Source organism: Chiloscyllium plagiosum, unplaced genomic scaffold (genome assembly GCF_037043375.1).
Source record: "Chiloscyllium plagiosum isolate Xiang-an unplaced genomic scaffold, Cpla_swu_hap1 HiC_scaffold_24, whole genome shotgun sequence".
In the NCBI taxonomy this organism is placed as follows: Eukaryota; Metazoa; Chordata; class Chondrichthyes; order Orectolobiformes; family Hemiscylliidae; genus Chiloscyllium; species Chiloscyllium plagiosum.
Genome location: NW_028270162.1, coordinates 32,898,924 through 32,918,240, shown reverse-complemented (window position 1 = coordinate 32,918,240; position 19,317 = coordinate 32,898,924). Strand labels below are relative to the sequence as shown.

General features: G+C 39.9%; 1 protein-coding gene across 2 annotated transcripts in view; it reads right to left on the bottom strand.

The window, feature by feature from the left end:
• The window catches only part of hip1ra (huntingtin interacting protein 1 related a), a 141,042-nt gene that overhangs the window by 69,662 nt on the left and 52,063 nt on the right, over nucleotides 1-19,317 (bottom strand). Inside the window, exons 5-8 of one of the 2 annotated variants that reach the window (XM_043715781.2) lie at nucleotides 13,241-13,321; nucleotides 9,059-9,135; nucleotides 6,108-6,128; nucleotides 2,519-2,580 (exon numbers count right to left, since the gene is read on the bottom strand). In XM_043715781.2, coding sequence (XP_043571716.2) covers nucleotides 2,519-2,580; nucleotides 6,108-6,128; nucleotides 9,059-9,135; nucleotides 13,241-13,321 — 241 coding nt within the window. The remainder of the gene's footprint in view (nucleotides 1-2,518; nucleotides 2,581-6,107; nucleotides 6,129-9,058; nucleotides 9,136-13,240; nucleotides 13,322-19,317) is intronic. The other variant, XM_043715782.2, reaches the window with a different exon arrangement.

Sequence of the window (19,317 nt, the reverse complement as noted above, 5' to 3'; positions counted from 1 at the left end):
TGGTCTCCATTCAAATCCCCACATTCGGGCAGTAGGGTGGCTCAGTGGTTAGCACTGCTGCCTCACAGCACCAGGACCAAGGTTCAATTCCAGCCTTGGAGTTTGCTCATTCTCCCTGTATCTGCGTGGGTTATTTCCCAGTGCTCCAGTTTCCTCCCACAGTCCAAAAATGTGCAGGTTAGATGGATTAGCCTTGGGAAATACAGGGTGACAGGGGATAGGGTAGGGGAGTGAGTTGGGGTGGGATACTCTTCGGAAGGTCAGTGTGGACCCAATGGGCTGAATGGCCTGCTTCTACACTGTAGTGATTCTATTTTTCTCATGTATTTGCCTGCTGGGTGTAACCATACAGTGATCATGATTAGATATTTATCTAGTCACTTTTCCGCAATGCTTTATCTAAAAGCATCTCTGAACAGAGAAACTAGTTCCTTCTAGGTGTCTTGCTGAGATCCACCAACTCATCATATATAGTGATAGGACCTGAAAACTTTCTGTTCTGCATTAACACAGTGGTAAACAATGTGCACTTTTTCTCATCAGCTGATAGGGCAACCAGTCATGTTTAGATCTTGAATGAATATAGAAAGGATCAACAAGTAACCCTTTGGTGGTTTGTTCTGCCCACTCAGAATATGATAAAATTATCCCATCCCAGTCTTATGGGTCAAAAAGGTTACAAATCAAAGCTAATATAAACAGTTAAATGAACTTTTTAAAATTGTCGTATTCTAATGTGTATGCTAGAAGTTGGATCAGGAGCACTACAAATAAAGTTGGTTTAACAGAGAGATGGGAACCAGCATTGAGCATTAAAATGGTAAAAGGCTGTGCACAAAGGATGGAGAAAGACAGTTAGCACTAGAGTAAGAAATAGTAAGAAAGGATCAGAGTATGAGGGAATGCAGGAAGGTCTAAACTAAGTTTAGAGTGCATTTTTAAATGTCATCCTTGATGTAAGCTTCACAGGTCAGGCTAACATTAACTATCCATCTTGAGTTGGTAATGGTGGATAACCTTCTTGAAATACTGCAATCTGTGTGGTACAAGTACACCAGGAGGGCTGACAGGGAAGGAGTTCCAGGAATTTGACCCAGCGACAGTAAAAGAACAGCAATAGCATTCCAAGTTAAGGTGGTATGCGAGTTGAAGAGGTATTTGTATGCTGTGGAGTTTCCATATATCTGCTGCCCTTGTTTTTCTAGATGGTAGAGGTCGAGGGTTTGAAAGGTAATGTTGAAGGAGCTTTGGCGAATTGCATGTATGTAAACATACAAAGTATGGTCAATATAGTTGACAATATAGGTGATGGCAAAGTGGGATTATGATCCTGTCACAGTAATGGACATAACAGTTGAAAACAGTCCAGGGCAGGGGAATACGCATTACTGCATACAAGATGTTCATGAACAATAGAGAAGGAAAGAATGAAGGAGGCATGGCGATATTTACTGAGTGTATATTATAGTGCTGAAGATAGAGGATATCCTGGAGAGGGCAAGGAAAGAATCGATTTGGTTAAAGCGAAGAAGTGAGGGGAAGTGATTTTTTCACTACTTGTTGTATTCCCTCGGCTAGTGGGGAAAGTATGAAGTCGCAAATTTCTACAGAAGTTACAGAAAGGAAAAAAAGCTCTTGAGGAGTCATGATGGGGATCCTTAATTAACCAAATATAGACTGGGACAGTAACAGAGTACATGGCAAAGATGAGGAAAGAGTATGTGAAGTGTGTCTGTAAGAATATTCTTAACCAGTACATTTCTGACCCAATAAGAAAGGTGACATTGCTGGATCTGCTCCTTATTGAACAAAAGGCAGGTATACAGTGAGGGTCTCTGGAAGTCAGTACCACAACCACTGTTGCTTATATAGCTCAACAATTTTGTCTTTGCTGTACAGAATGCAAATTATATCAAAATTTTCAAAATACTCAAAACTAATTTGAACTATGAGAGTGACACACTTTAAGAGGAAATAGACTGGTTACAAATAGACTTAAGAGGAAATAGACTGGTGGAGTGGTTACAATCTGGAATGCACTGTCTGATGCCATGGTGGAGACAGATTCAAACCTGTCTTTCAAAAGGAAGTTAGTCAAGTATCTGAACAGAAAAACAATTTCCAAGTTGCAGGAAAAGTCGGGGATGTGGGAATTCTGGAGTTGTTGTTGGCACGAGCAGCACAGACACAACCAACCAAATGGCCACCTTTGATGCTGTAACCTTTGTATGGATATCCAATCCAATCCATACATGCAACTGGCTTTTGGATGGACAGTCACAGCTCCAGCTGACTAATGTAGATCAGCACAAGCAGGAACAGTCAAATACAACAAGTAGCACATGCATATGAAACACAAAAGCAGCTAGTTTTACTTCTGGCTGAAAGCTCAAACTACGTGTTCTTCTCTCTCAAAATTTATGGAAACCCTGTTATTCAGCCGCCTTAGATACAATTCTCTAAATTAACATTTTAGTCAAGGGGTGGACTAATAACATCCAACTGATTAAAAACTTACCACTTTCAGCAACTTTCAGCTCGCAGTCCATATAATCAAACATTTCCACCGTAAGCTGGAAGCTGCAACAAAATGTTTTTTTCATTTTAATGTTGGGTCTGCAACAAAATAAATGCCAACTTTTCCATATGCATCTCATTATTCTTTATAACCAGGATCTAAACAAATTGTTGATTACCTACAACAGAAAGAAGATGGTGATCTGACCCATTGAATTCCCACAAAATCAGGGGTTCATATCCACCTTCTTACACACCCACCCAGGGCCCATTCTCAATCAGATTCTCACCCTCCCTCCCACACCCTTATCCATAGCTTGCATATAGCCCACTCCCATTTACCCATAACTACCGTTTCACTCACCCACTCTTCCACACCCACTCACGAAAACCCTACCACACAACCTTCTCTTACATCCATCCAGTGATACCATCCACAGTCACCCAGCACACACAATCATCCCATACCCCACCCACTTATTATCCTAATAAAAATTCCAGTTTTGAAAGGAAAGGAACTGATCCTCTACAAAATAAAAATCAGCATCAGTAATTGAGGCATTCCAACAATTTATCTAGGCAGACACGTAGACAGCAAAGTCTATTGATGTATTTTTTTTCAGCTGAGGGGTAACACAGCCAGTGTATACCAACGTAAAAAGGACAATTTGTACATCATGAGTGAAGAAACTCACTAAATTTGTTAAGCTTTCAGCTCAGAGAAAGCTGGCTCAATGGCCACTAGTATGGAGATCAGACAATAACCTCAACATTCAAGCCCTGCATGAAATTTTCTTCACATTAGGATGATGTATGACCAGTCAATGTTTGGAGTAGGCCAATTTCACTTTGAGAGAATGAGGATGAGTGAATTCTACTGAGGACCACTTTTAAAATCATATTTGAAGAGTTTCATTTTCCCCTTTCCAACTTTCTCACCTCATGTTCTCTCCTGAAATTTGCCAGTTTAGGTAAAGTGTAGCTTAATAGTGAGCTTGGTGTGTCATGCTGTATTCATGGCCTTAATTTGTCTATTGACTGTCATGCCTATTTAACAACATTTAGAGTGGGAAAGGAAAAGGAGAGCACTGCAGCCAAGGCCCTGTCCTAATGTCACCCAGTAGTTGTACATGTGGATATAAAGCAGAGATCAATACATCATCATCAGAGCCTTAACTCCACCCCATCTCAGGCACCGAGGTTCATTTTGGCTTCCCTATTTCAGATATCAGCTTATTCAGCAAACAGCAGGAATCTAACACAAGAAAGACATGTGTTCCAATTTATTAACTACAGTTAATGTCTAGTCAAATCCTTGTTAATGTTGGGCAGTCACTGTAATAAAGGGGCAATAAGATGAAGACAAGCATTCAGCCATTACAGTCAGTTCCAGTATACTGAGCTCACCATACAGGTTACAAAGTACATTCACAAATACTACACAAAAAATTCAAAATGCAAGTCAAAAGTAAGCAGCATGCCTTTAGATCTTTCACATCCTACAAAAATTATGGGTTTCATTACAGACATTGCTTTAATCTGAATTGTTGGATAGTAAATGCCATGGATAGTTTAGTATTTCAACACTTTACAGTCGTGGCCATGGAGAATGCAATGTCTCTGTAATCTGTTCTGCTTCAGCACTTAGGCTAGGGAAACCCCATTAACTGAAAATACGAGGAAGCTCACTGTTTTGTTGTTAAAAGCAGCTTCAACGGCAAGATCATAGTCTTGGGTACATAATGCCATCAGGATGAGGAAACCGTGTTTGTTTACAATATTTGCTGCAGTCAACTCAAAGATTGGACCTGCCTCAATATAAATGTGATGGGACCTCCAACAGCAGGTGGCAGTATTGAGAAAGGGCATCACAGACAGTACCCACAGACCCTTCCTGAAGAAAAGGGGGGTTTGTGTCAGGTAGAGGCCTCACATAGAGACTGATAAGATTCTTTCATCAAGATACATACAACAGACTCACTTCAATACACATACTGCTTTTCATCTCATTTTGATTTCTCTTAATATTTATAAAGACCTGATGTTCACAGAATCATAGAATCCCTACAGTGTGGAAGCAGGCTATTTGGCCCATTGAGTCCACACCGACCCTCCGAAGAGCATCTCACCCAGACACTCTCCCCTCCCACCCATTAAAAAGTATTACAGACACGGTAATTTTCCCCAGCAGAATTCATTGGTAAGTTCAACCATGATCTCGGTAGCAGGTCTTAGTTACCACATTTATGCCATAGGTTTCAGCTGCTGTAAACAACTCCCAGTTTTTTTTTAGATCCAACACCCAAAATTCCCAGCAGGCATCATAAAATTGTGGAAAATTGGGTTATTAGCAAGTTCGTAATTAGTTTTTTTTTAAAATGGCAGTTGGAGGCCTGGCCAGGCTGGCTACAAACAGGTACAGGCTGTGGAGGTGGTCATCTCTGCCAATTGCCTGCTCCTCTTCTGTGGTTATGTACTTGGAGAGGGTGCACATTATGTCCAAGAATGCTCTCGATGCTTTTAGAGAGAGGTAGGTACAGCCGGGGGGCAGAGTGCTTTAATTCCTCCTCCAATGCTTTTTTGATTTAATCCCTACCCTCCCCTTCATTTTTTTCATCTAAACATTGCCCATAAAAGGCTTTGTTCTTGCACAACAGTGCCTTTTTACTGATTCGCTACACATTCACACACAGGCACAGGTGATGTAGGGAAAATATAAGTACTATTGCTATGGTTCCTTTGGGTGTAGGGGAAAAGAAAAACAAAATGGCAGGTGGGCTGCCACTGGTTCCCACCCAATATCTGTATTGTCAAAGGCCAGTCAACTTTTCCACCCATTTGCACCAGACTTTACAAAAGCACGGCAGGGAAATTAATTTAATTTCTAAAATTAAAATTAAAATTAACAACCTCCTCCCCAAGATCACCCCCCCCCCCCCCACCCCACTCCCACTACCACCCTCCGCTGTATCTCACGTGGTTCAGTGTTATCTGACTACCTTCATTAATACTCTACACGGGATCAGCATTAGTTATCAACACAGACTGATCTTTTGGACTAAAGGTCAACTAAAAGATATATCTACAAAATTAAGAGAATCCTGGAGAAACAGAGTTTCAATCTCTGATTTCTCATAATCCACTTGTTGCTCAGTCAGAAGATCAAAGATTTAGGATTTCAACCATGAAACTGGACATCATATATCCCATTTTAATTTGGGCTTGGCAACAGTTCTCAAGTATTTGGTTTTCCAGTGCTATCAGTCTTCTAAGTGAAACATGTCTTTTCCAGTGATACACACCGATGAATTTCCTTGCACCTGCAGTGTCATTATTCCTTTATTGTGTACAAGCGTTACATTTCGGTCTGATAGTCATGATCTCAACATAGAATAATTATTGAATAGTAAGAAAACACCTGAAGTGTTATAAACTGGATCTCAAAAAAGATTCACATCATAACACTAACCAACATATTTTAGAACATATCAATAGAAGCACAAAGTGCAGGCTCAAGCAGTTGATGTTAATGGGGTAATTTGTCAGTTCATTCAAGCAGAAAATTGCATCCAGTTCTTTTTTAAGCTTACCTCCAAAAAGAGAGCAATGCTCTATAGGGTGTACAAAAAAAATGACAAAGATAATCCAAGACATTAATATCCTTTTTCTCTCATTTTTAACATGAATAAATAGGCTTCATAATTTTATGCTTGCATTAACTTTTTCTATTTGCATTGGAAATTAGCAGGAATTATGGACATTTGTGAAGATAATATACTCCATTAATATTCAAGTATACCTGGAATCCAAACCACCTGTTCTTACACAATACAAGCTGATGAATGCTGTGTTTGACTGAACTAAAGTCGCACTCAACTGCATAGCGCAACTAGGCACAGATTCTCTTTTTGGTAGTCCACTGAAATAATGACATTTATAGAAGTCATGCAAAAAAATGTGCTGTGAGCATAGCACCATCCATACCAGCAATGGATACAGCCTACAAAGACAAAGATACTTCTACTCAGCCACGGGTCTATATCATGAGTCCTATCCACTCAATTTTCCAATTTAAAAAGGGTTATTTTGGTGTTCACATATTCAGTGTGGCTTAGCTGGTACTTCTGAATCAGTAGGTACTCAAACCTGGTCATAGGGATTCACCTCACTCTAGTGCGCATTAGAGAAAGTACTATCCTTGAACTGAATCACTGCCAAGGCTCTGATTGTCTCTGATCATAATTCAGGCAGATATTAAGTATCTCATGGTACAGCTTCAAGAGAACTATATAGTCTTCCCAGTGTCTATATCATTCCACCCTTTCCAACAAAAAAAAGATTAACGATTTATTCATTTCATTGTTTGTTCTTACTGTGGACTGGGTAATAATCATTACATTTCAAAATAAATGATTAATGAAGTATATTACAATCTCTGTCAAGAACAATTACTTTTTAAAGAGATGTAAATTTCAGGGACCAACTAGAAAGATCACATGACACAATTTCAAGGTTTTAAAATTTACAGTAACAAACTAAAAGCAATGTTATCTTAGAAGCAGCTTGTATTCTGAACTACAGGGTGGCACGGTCACTCAGTGGTTAACACTGCTGCCTCACAGCACCAGGGACCCATGTTCGATTCCAGCCTCGGCCACTTGTCTGTGTGGAGTTTGCACATTCTCCCTGTGTCTGTGTGGGTTTGCTCCAGGTTCCTCACACAGTCCAAAGACATGCAGGTTAGGTGAATTGGCCATGCTAAATTGCCCATTGTGTTCAGGGATGTGTAGATTAGGTGCATTAGTCATTGGTAAATGTAGAGTAATAGGGTAGGGGAACGGGTCTGGGTGGGTTATTCTTCAAAGGGTCGGTGTGGTCTTGTTGGGCAAATGGCCTGTTTCCACACTGTAGGGATTTTATAGATGGGTTTCTGTTATTTAACTTTGTAAATGACGAAAAATCCCTGTCCTTCGTTATTTTTTAGATATCCCTTAAATGGGCACCTAATTATCCTAGAGCCAGTCCAAAGTAATTCTCCGCTGCTGGCCCGCTTCCGTTATCTCTTCCTGCTAACTCCCACTGTAAGGGTCATACTGGACACTCTTCCTCTTTCATCTTGAGGAAGTGTATCTTCCAGTGTCTTGTAAATCCTCACTTCATTCTGAGTGCAAGATCTAACCCACGTTTTGCCTCATGGAAAATAAAGTCAGCATTTTCTTTGCTTCAGATGCAGGATGGACTACTTCAATTTCCCACTCTCACTCAGGTTCTTGGAGATTGACTTGGGTCTGTGAGGTTCAGCGAGGAAATTCTTCCCTTCGCAAACTCTATTTCCATGACAATATAAATCACATGGGCATTTATCAGATAGACATACAAATAAACTATTCTCTAGACACCTAACTCTGTTCTAGGTGGGACTTAAATACAGTTTAAACATAATAATTTTTAAAACCTGACATTCCTAACACCTTCTGCATGATTTAGAGTCCAACACTCCACTCACAGAGAGCACAGATGTTCATGCTATTGTCCATGGCTTTGAACATTTTGCACTTTCTCTGCAGTCCCCAGATCTGGGCTCCTCTTGTGCCAATACAAACATGCCACCCAGATATGTCATTAGGCAGAGTTTGGAGGTCACGTGACTTTCTTTATTCCATCTTAAACTGAAGAAACAGTTTGAAATTGTAAAAATTTCATGAACTTTATTTTTACAGCCAGTCTTTTGAAAAGCTTAAGGAAGTATTTAGGTAGCTTTGAGGCCAATTGATAAGGTAACAGGATTCATGATGCAACCTCTAATAGAAACGCCCACTTCAATCTGAGAAATAACCCATTCTGGTTTTTGGAATAGAATCTTAGTTTTGAAACAGCCTGCCACTCAACACAGTTAGTACTGTTTCAGCTATTATCTTCAAATGCAATCAAATGGATTTAATCATGGAAATACAAAATGGAACAGCCATGTATACAAAGCAGAGGAGAAGAAAATACAGTTAGGCTCAAGACTAAATGAAAGAGGGTTATATCTGTATCTTTTCCATATTTCCTCACAAACCTAGTTGTGGAGCAGCACTGGGAGTATCTGTTTGTCCTTCTGGTTAACAAGTCCTGTACAGGCAAACTCTCTTACTTTTTGAAAAATAACAAGAGTCATTGCAAGGTCAGAAACTAATCTCAGGATTTCTCAAACCTTAATAAATCATCCAAAGTCCACTCATCCAGGATATTACTGAAACCACTTAATGAGATCTTAATCACGTAATTAAATCTGAGAATTAGCAAAACAGATTAACTGGGTTGGAGTTAAAAATAACAAATCAGTCATGCATCAAATTTGCAAAAGTACTCCCTCAAGAAAATCTGGGTCAGGTATTCATGGCTGATGAGGATTCACATGTTTCTTGGTTACTTCACACAGAAAAATAATGATTCTCTGAAATCAGAACAGACTTGAAAATCCAGGAAGGATTGAGTTATCCTCTGAACAAAGTATCAAAAGTAGAAGATCTGAATTCTGTGCTTTGGTCAGACTTACATGTTGTTTACATCTGTGCCTGAAGCTTTATCCAATACTTCATCAGTTACCTCCAGATTCGGGGGGAACTCAGAATGCTGCAAAACACCAAGGCAGAAGGGAAAAACGTGATCAGAAAAACTCCTCATTCGAGTGTTAATCTTCACTGAGTAGTTACCATTCAATAAAATGGAAACATGCTTCATTTTCCCTTACTAAATTAAATTTAATGGTAACTCTACCTAAGGAAAATTTCCATCAGCTCTGCCTATTGCATTTCTCAATGTCCTTCACGATTAACATTTCATAACTTAAATCGTCGCCTTAATAGTTACAGCCCGTCATTTTTTTTTATTCATTCATGAGATGAGGCCATCGCTAGTTGGGCCAGCAGTTATTGCGGAGAGGGCAGTTAAGAGTCAACCAAATTGCTGTGGGTCTGGAGTCACATGTAGGCTAGACCAGGTAAGGATGGCAGTTTTCCTTCCCTGAAAGACATTAGTGAACCAGATGGGTTTTCACAACATTCAGCAATGGATTCATAATTTCAGATATTTATTGAATTTACTCAAATTCCACCATCTGCTATGATGGGATTCGAAACAGGTCCTCAGAACAGCAGATGGCAGAATCTAAATTTAAAGAATCCTTGATTTAGTCACTAAATGTTATTAAAGCTACAGCAGTCTGTACACAGCCTCACTATTTATCACATTACTGCACCAATTCATTTGAAAGCATTAATACTGTCCTTTCAGCTAAAACTCAATCATTGAACTTCTGTTTGGTTTCTTTAGAAATATTTAATTGGGGAACCACTAGATACATGATTATATCTGAAAGTGTTTGACTGTTCTACAATCATGCATTTGACCAAAGTTGGAATTATCAGCACCATGAAGTTTCTATGATGCACCATAGCTTAAAGGTGCAGCTCAAGAATTCAAGGTACTAATTTTTCACCTGGGATTGTCACAAGTTGAAATCCCAAAGGCCATTGTACAAATTTCCTCAGATAACATGGGAACTTAAAGTAATCCCCACAACTATTTCAGAGGACACTAGAGATGCTAGTTGTTAATGATATGTTGTCTGTTTTATCCATTAGATAACATACCAACACTACTACTGGACCATCAGGAAACCAGGAGATATATGGAAGGAAATAAAAGACAGTTATTGCACTCCAGCACCAGCTGCTGACAGCTGTTCTTAAAATGCCAAGGAATGCTTAAGTGCTGAGTAATCCTAAACTGTTCCAACATTTGGCACTTGGCTACTACACATCTAATCAGACAGTGCAAATTCACCTCCAACCTAGCTCACTGGATAACTGATCTGCATTTTCAGCTTCACTTTTACAGCATATCGATTTTCTTTCGAGATTGTGTTAAGCTCTTCTAATCATCATTAATCACTTAACAGCATAATCCCATTTGGCAACACAAGAAAATGCAAGACCGTCCGTTGAATTTTATGTAGCTACTGCATGGACAGCTGCTGACGCAATTTCAGCTCTATGTTCAATATAAATGATGCCACAGAGAACTAGAAATGGTCAGTCAGCACACTCCACTTCAAAATAAAGGATAAATATGTGGGGTTGTTAAATTTTGTAGCTTAAACAATGGGCAGGATTCCCATTGATTTTCAGCAGCCACTGAGGGTGTGTGGGTTCAGGTAAGAAGGAAATCAGTCCTTTTCTTTGCAATGTGCTTTCACAGTTGAATGAACTTGGGACACTGTCTGTCTGGAATTGCACATATAACAAAATATCATGTGAAAGAGGTACAGAACACTGACCAATGTCTATGGAATCAAAAGTCAGTAATTTTAGCTGAGGAATGGAAAGAAATTTCCACTCTGAAGGGAACAATCAAGGATTACTCCTTGATTTTGGGGCTAGATTAGAGTGGTGCTGGAAAAGCACGTCAGGTCAGGCAGCATCCGAGGAGCAGGAAAATCGACGTTTCGGGCAAAAGCCCTTCATCAGGAATAGAGGCAGGGTGCCTGCAGTGGAGAAATAAATGAGAGGGGGTGGGGGTGGGGTGAATAGGTGAATGGGGGTGGGGATAGAGGTGATAGGTCAGAGAGGAGTGTGGAGTGGATAGGTGGAAAGGAAGATAGGCAGGTAGTACAGGTCATGAGGGCGGTGCTGAGGTGGAAGGCTGGAGCTGGGGTGAGGTGGGGGAAGAGAAAATGAGGAAACTGGTGAAACTCACATTGAATCCCTGGGGTTGAAGTGTTCCGAGGCAGAAGATGAGGCGTTCTTCCTCCAGGTGTCAGGTGGCGAGGGCGGCGGTGGAGGAAGCCCAGGACCTGCATGTCCTCGGCAGAGTGGGAGGGGAAGTTGAAATGATGGGCCACGGGGTGGTGGAGTTGATTGTTGCGGGTGTCCCGGAGATGTTCCCTAAAGTGCTCTGCGAGGAGGCATCCACTCTCCCCAATATAGAGGAGACAGCATCGGGAGCAACAGATACAATAAATGATATTGGTGGATGTGCAGGTGAAACTTTGATGGATGTGGAAGGCTCCTTTGGGGCTTTGGATGATGGTGAGGGAGGAGGAGTGGGCGCAGGGTTTGCAATTTCTGTGGTGGCAAGGGAGGGTGCCAGGAAGGGAGGGTGGGTTGTTGGGGGGCGTGGACCTGACCAGGTAGTCACGGAGGGAACGGTCTTTGCTGAAAGCGGAAATGGGTGGGGAGTGAAATATATCCCTGGTGGTGGGGTCCATTTGGTGGTGGCGGAAATGTCGTCGGATGATGTGGTTAACTCACTCAGATTCAAGAGACATGGTAAGGTTGTAAAACAAATCCAATTTAGGTGAAGACAAAACCCAATATGTTTCCAATTATCATTAAAATAAATACATCTTAAAAACTCTTCCAGTAATAAGAGAAACCCCTACAAATGTCAGCCTTGGCTCAATGATATCTCAGCCTTGTCTTTGTAAGGAGGTGTGTTCCACCGATTTGAGTATGTAATCCAGACTCAACCCTCAGTGCAGTATTGACAAACAGGTCATACAAACAGAGATACTATCATTCATAACAACACAGGAACAGGAGGAGGCCACTCAGCCCACTGTGTCTGCCCTGCCATTCTATACATTCATAGCTGATCAAAAACTTCAATGCCTTTTACTCACCCATCCCGATAGCCATGTATACCATTAGTAATTGGAAATATATCTGTCTCTACCTTATACATGCCCAAAGTTTGAACCTCCACAGCCAGCCGTGATACAGAAGTCAAAAGGTTCACAACTGTCTGATTAAAAACATGTCTCCTCATTCTTAGATCTAAGTGGCCTCCCCCTTATTTTAAAATTGTGTCCCCTGGTTCTGGGGAAACATCTTACCTGCAGCTACCCTGTCTGTCCCTTTGTAGATTTCAATGAGATCACCTCTCATACTTTCAAATGCCAGAGAAAACAAGCCCAGTTTATCCAAATAAAAGTCAATAGAACTGCAGCTACTAATAATCAGAGACAAAAATAGAAATTGCTGGAAAAGCTCAACAGGTCTGGTAGCATCTGTGGAGAGAAATCAGAGTTAATATTTCAGGTCGAAACGCTAAGCTGAGCTTTTCCAGCAATTTCTATTTTTCTCTCCAGTTTATCCAATCTCTCTCGTGAAGGAGAATGACCAAAAGATTCTGCACTCTGTTTATAGATTTACAAAACCTCTTTCTTCTTACCAATTTGTTTTTTGCAATAATGAACAGTGTAATTTATTTTATTTTCATTACTTATTCTTGACAATCAATTTTTAAAGGATACCAAATTAAACGTTCACACTTCATAGGGATTCAACTGACAAGGTATTAACCGGCTTCCAATAGTTAATTACAGAAACCAATGTTTTCTGTCAATTACATATGAACAATTACATTTCAAAAGTCGTTTGTTGTCTGTAAAGTGTAGGGAGTACTTTGGAAATGAAACTTTTTTTTCTTATTTCTGACTGAATCTGTGAACATCTTGTTTTGCTTTATGTGGGTAACGAAACATATTTTAGACACATTAACCCCAATGTGAGAGACATATGTGAAGCCTTAAGACATTAGCTTTAATAGAAAGTGTCACTTGGACACTTCAGTTCAAATAACTCCAAAACTTCTGTAAAACCTCTCAGAGTTTATTTAGTCCCACAAAAATATATCAAATCAACCAAGTCATCCAATAGTACAATGTAGAAAATACCTTTTTATGAAAATCCATCTTGGTGCTGAGAAGTTTGACATAGACACTTGCTAACTGCCCATACCGATCATGCATATGGCCCTAGAGGAAGATTTTAGCAAAATTTTAATCACAAAATAAAGGATAACCCTGAAAGGCATGTACAATAGCACTTTTACAAAATAGTGAAAACATCAAGAAAATATTAAATGCATATTGTTATGATCCCAGCTGATGGCAATGTTGGACAAGTCAGATCTGAGAGTGAAACCTGGCTTGATAGATCATAACTTTATTAATTTTTGCAGATTTTTACTATGGTGGTTAGTCACTGAAACGTATGCACACAAAGCTACAAATATTTGTCAACAAAAGGCAAACAAAGATATTATATGTGTACATAAATAGCTTAAGATGGTTTAGACTTTAATTTAAACACCAAAGCAAAGTTTCAACTTGTTTCTCAGTAATATCCCTTACGGATACTCAATACCAGTAATGTATCACTCCTATCTGAACTCATTCATTTACTTTCTCAAATAACTCTTTCCAGTGCTTCTTCTTGAACTGCTGAGAAAGTTTTATAACTTCTGGCCTCAACCTCCTTTCAGTTCAAATAACTCCAAAACTTCTGTAAAACCTCTCAGAGTTTAGAGGCTTCATAAATTAAAACTCTACTGCTATAAAGGAAACCACTCACCTGAATTGAACTCTTGATTCTGCTGGTCTGAAAGCAAAATTAAACAAATCCCTTGGTCTGTCTTTTTTACCTGTTTTAATCTCAGCATCATAAACATTTACTCAATAAATATTAGGTATCCTGCAAGGCACTTGACTGAATCACATGCTTTCTTAAAAATAGTACATATAAGTCAGTGTTCAAAATAACTTTAATGATGTCTTGAAAAATGTTAAGAAGGTTTTTAAAAATTATCTTCATCGAACTGAAACAACAATCTATTAAGTTTCTATTTTAAAAATTCAAATTTACAAATGATAATATTATAAACATTTATCATACTATCCAGTATCATCTGTCTACTAATTTACTCATTTGTGACCATTAGTTGCTAATGAAATCAAGAGGTTTGACTCGTGATTTTTTTTTCTGCTTGAACATTGACATCTCAGTCTTGGATAATTGTACCATTATGCAAAAGTGAGGACTGCAGATGCTGGAGATCAGAGTCAAGATTAGAGTGGTACTAGAAAAGCACAGCAGTTCAGGCAGCATCCAAGGAGCAGAAAAATTGACATTTTGGGCAAAAGCCCTTCATCAGGATTCCAACACCATTCCAATCTTGAATTGCACCGCTATGCCACGGTGCAAAGGAAACGAACACAGTTATTAGTGTTAAACTTTTACTTGTTTCCATTTTGATAAAAAAGTGAGGTGAGAGTGACAGCTCTCGACATCAAGGCAGCATTCAACCAAATGTGGCATCAAGGAGCCCTAGCAAAATTGGAATCATTGAGCATCAGAGGGTAAACTCTCCACTGGTTGGAGTCGTACCTGGCATATAGGAAGATGGTTATGGTTGTTGGACGTCCGTCATCTCAGATCCAGGACGTCTCTACAGCAGCTCCTCAGTGTAGTGTCCTAGGCCCAACATCTTCAGCTGCTTCATCAATGACATTCCATCCTTCATAACGTCAGAAATGGGAACGCTCGACAACGATTGCACAATATTCAGCACCATTCGCGACTTCTCAAATACTGAAGCAGTCCATGTTCAAATGCAACACATTCTGGTCAATATCCAGAACAAATGGCATGTAATATTTGTGCTACACAAATGACCACTTTCAATAGGAGACAGTCTAACTATCGTCCTTGACATGCAATGGTGTTACCATCATTGAATCATCTCAACACCACGAACATCCTGCGGGAGTTACCATTGACCAGAAACTAACTGGACTTGACACAGAAATGCAGTGGCTACAAGAGCAAATCAGAGGCCAGGAAGGCTTCAGCAAGTAACTCACCTCCTGAATCCCCAAAGCCTATTCACCATCAACAAAGCACAAGTCAGGAGTGTGATGAAAAGCTCCCCAGTTGCTTGGATGAATGTAGCTCCAACAACACTTAAGAAGCTTGACAGCATCCAAGACAAAGCAGCCCATTTGATTGGCATCATATTCACAAGCAATCCACCATCTTTAAACACCGACACTGAGTAGAAGAAGTATGTATCAACTACAAGATGCACTGCAGGAATTCACCAAAGATTCTTAGACAGCACCTTCCAAACCTATGACCACTTCCATTTAGAAGGACAAGGGCAGCAGATATATAGGAACATTGCCGTTTGCAAGTTCCCCTCCAAGCCGCTCATGATCCTGACTTCAAAATAGAACGCCATTCCTTCACGATCACTGAGACAAGATCCTGGAATTCCCTTCCTAAGGGCATTGTGGGTCAACCTACAGCAGGTGAACTGCAGTGGTTCAAGAAATCAGCTCACCACCACCTTCTCATGGGCAACTAGAGACAGGCAATAAATGGTATCACAGCCAGCGATATCCACGTCCCATGAATGAATTTTTAAAAACTCTATGTCTGGAAATGTAATCTTAGGTGTATCACATACAATATAGTGCGTTGTAATTTTCATGCAATTTTCTCCCCCATTATAAACTCCTGTTACAAATTGTTTCACTGCAGAGGTAAAGGTAAAAATAAAATTCCCTAGTCCTACTGGACCGTTAGTTCCCCCCTCTCAGTAGAGATGATTTAACCTGAGGGTCAGCATGCTTCAGGCGAGGGGACAGGTTGAAAAGGAGAATCCTTCATGGTAACCTCAGCTGATGTGGGAATTGAACCCATGCTATTGGAGTCACATTGCATTGCAAGCCAACTGTCCAGTCAACTCATCCGACTGATGGATAGGGTCAAACATAAAATGCTTCTTTCCTAATTTGAATGAACGAGCTCAAAAATGGAATTGCTTAGACACCAGGAAGACAGGAGATAAAAGCCATTACAATAAGCCCAACAAATCAAGGAATGGATGTTAAGGGGTTAGTTAAACAAAATCAGTCAGCAAAGTCTCTTTTAGCTTCATGGTGAACTTGAGATGAAAGCAATCTAATAAAGGAATATGCAACTTGGTTTCTCCGTGAAAACAGACAACAATTTAAGAGCCATATAAATGCAAGCATAGGATGCTTAATTTGTCACTGACAAAACAAACCATTAATTCACAAATAGCCTCATATATATTCTTGGTCCACTTGCACTGAAAGCCACTGTGTCAATATCACTCAGCAAATTGCCTTTATCGAACAATTCCTACTATCTGTTAGCAGGTTGCCCCGGGTAATAAATGTTAGAGTGGTGATAAATATTAAACGGTGGTGATAATTGAACCATTTTAACGTTATAAATTCTTGCCTCTACTTTTACATTTTCATTCTAGACTTCCTTGTCCATAATTATAAGGAAATCGCCTGTGTAAACTTGTCATGTTGCAATTTTCTCCAGTAGTAACTTGCTGTTACTGTTTGTAATTTGGCTTCCTCGCATTTGTCCTGACGGGTACACAACAAAGTGCTTCAGTGACTTATCTCTCTTTTCTGCAATATAATTAACCTTTCCAACAAGTAACAGTGCTCCAACATCTGCATTCACAGTGCAAATTACAGCAATTTTTGTTATAAATGTGAGCTTTGGAATTGATAATGGGAAACATTGAAAAATTTACATGTGCTTGCTCTTTCTAGCAATCAAGACACATAGATAGATAGATATAGACAGACAGACAGACAATGTATCCTAATGTACATAATTAGAGTAGCTTTTACATAAATTACATGATATTCATGAACTGGAGATTGATTCCTTCCAAATATGTAGATAACGTTGTACTGCTGGGCCTATACATAACATTTCACATTTTAACAGCATTGAGTTTACTAAGATGTCACAGTACAGAGGGCAAACTTTAACTCAGCTGGGAACACACTTTAGAAACTCCTATAATCAGTGTTTCATCTGGAAAGTTTAATGCTGCCCACTCTCCTGACACCAACTTTACTGCATAAAGTGTCAGGAGTGTTGGCTGACTCAGTGTAATTTCAGTTAATGAAAGGGTGAGCAGAATGTCACAGTGTTCCTGATGTGCACCCTTGTGGGCGTCACTAATAGATATTTATTCCTTGGTGGCTGCTTCACTGGAGACTCAATTTCTATATATAGACTAACAGGTGGTCGTGAGTATTGCACAATTTGAAATATTTATTCAGCGCATGAACAATAAAAGCCCATCTATAAGTCCAGCAGCAATGAGAGGATACATTTGAATGGAGTCAACCTGGATTCAGCAATAGCAATATTGACACTCACTACAATATTGAGGGCCACTGGAATGATGGGAACACTGTCTTTCAAATGAGATGTTAAATAGAGACTCCATCTGTGTTCCCAGGTAGACACTGAAATAGTGTTGTTGGATCTTCGATGAGCTCCCTCATAGTAACCTGGCCAGTGTTTCTACCTCAATAAAGAACTGGAATTAACTTATTAAGGAAATAATAGCAGAACAATTAGAAAAAGACATTATGTGATCAAACAGAGTATGGCTTCATGAATAGAAAATTGTGTCTGACTTTTTTATTAGAGTTTTTTGAGGAAGTCTCACCCCAAGTGAATAGAGAGGAACCAGGAAACCAGGCATTTGACAATGTACCTCACAAAAGGTAAAGTAATAAGAGCCCACAATGTTGGAGGTAGTATATTGGCATGGATGGAGAATTGGCTCACGGGCAGGAAACATTGAGTGGGCATAAGGGGTTCCTGTTCAGGTTGGTCACCTGGGGTTCCAAAAGGATCAATGCCGGAACCACAACTGCTTACAATATATTAATGAATTTGAGGAAGTGAATGTTCTGTAGTCAAACCTGCAGACAACACAAAAATAGATGGAAAGGCACATTGTGAAGAGGGTGCAAACCATTTTGAGAGATCTTAATAGGTTACTTAATTATGGTAATAAGTTGGCAAATGGAGTATAATGTGGGAAAATTATGCAAAGTTGTTCATTTTGGAAGGGAGAACAAAAGGAGCAAATGATTTAAATGGAGAAAAACTGCAGAAAGCTGCAACACAAAGGGACTTGAGGATACTAGAACACAGTGAAACAGGTAATCAGGAAGGCTAATGGAATGTTTGCCATTGTTTCATGGAATTGGTGTATAAAAGCAGGGAAGTCTTAATGCAACTGTACAAAGTGCTGGTGAGGCCACTCCTGGAGTACTATGGGCAGTTTTGGTACTCTGATCTATGAAAATAGATTATTTCATTAGAGACAATTCAGAGAAGGTTCTCTGGGATGATTTCTGGTGTGGAGCGATTGTCTTACGAGCAAAGGTGAAACAGGTTGGGTCTGTACTCACAGGAGTTTAGAAGAATCAGAGGTGATCACATTGAAACACATAGGATTCTTCAAGGGTTTGACAAGAAAATTGCTGAGAATATGATTCCCCTCATCGGAGAGTCTAGGACCAGAAGGCAAAGTCTCAATTTAAGACAGAGATGAGAAGTTTTTTCTTCTAAGAGTGGAGAGTCTTTGGAACGCCTTGCCACAGAGAGCTATGGGGGCAGAGTCCTTGTGTATGTTTAAGGCTGAGACAGGCAGATTCTTGATCAATTCGGAAATCAAGGGCTATGGGAAAGGGCAGGGAAGTGGACGGGAAGAATGTCACATTAGCCATGATCCTGTTAAATGGTGGAGCAGGCTTAAGGAACCAAATGACCTGCTCCCGTTCTTGTTTCTTAGGGTCTTAGCTGGTCATTGATCTTATGCTGACTATGGGACTTTGTGTTGATTGGCTGCTGCATTCTTCTCAAGTGACTACATTCTTAAACGTGTCTCATTAGCTGTAAAAAAGACACTATGGGGGTGTTTGAGGTCGGGTAGTAGGCTCGAGCTATTTATAAACTGAAACAAGAACCCAGCTTGTTTTAAACTCACCTCCTTTCAATGTTACCAGAAGCTGGATGAGAAGCAAGAGCCTGACCTGCTGACAGGAGGAGCGTCAGTCATTGAAATCTTTTAAAATCATGGCTGAATGTTTGCATTTTAACCATGTTTCAG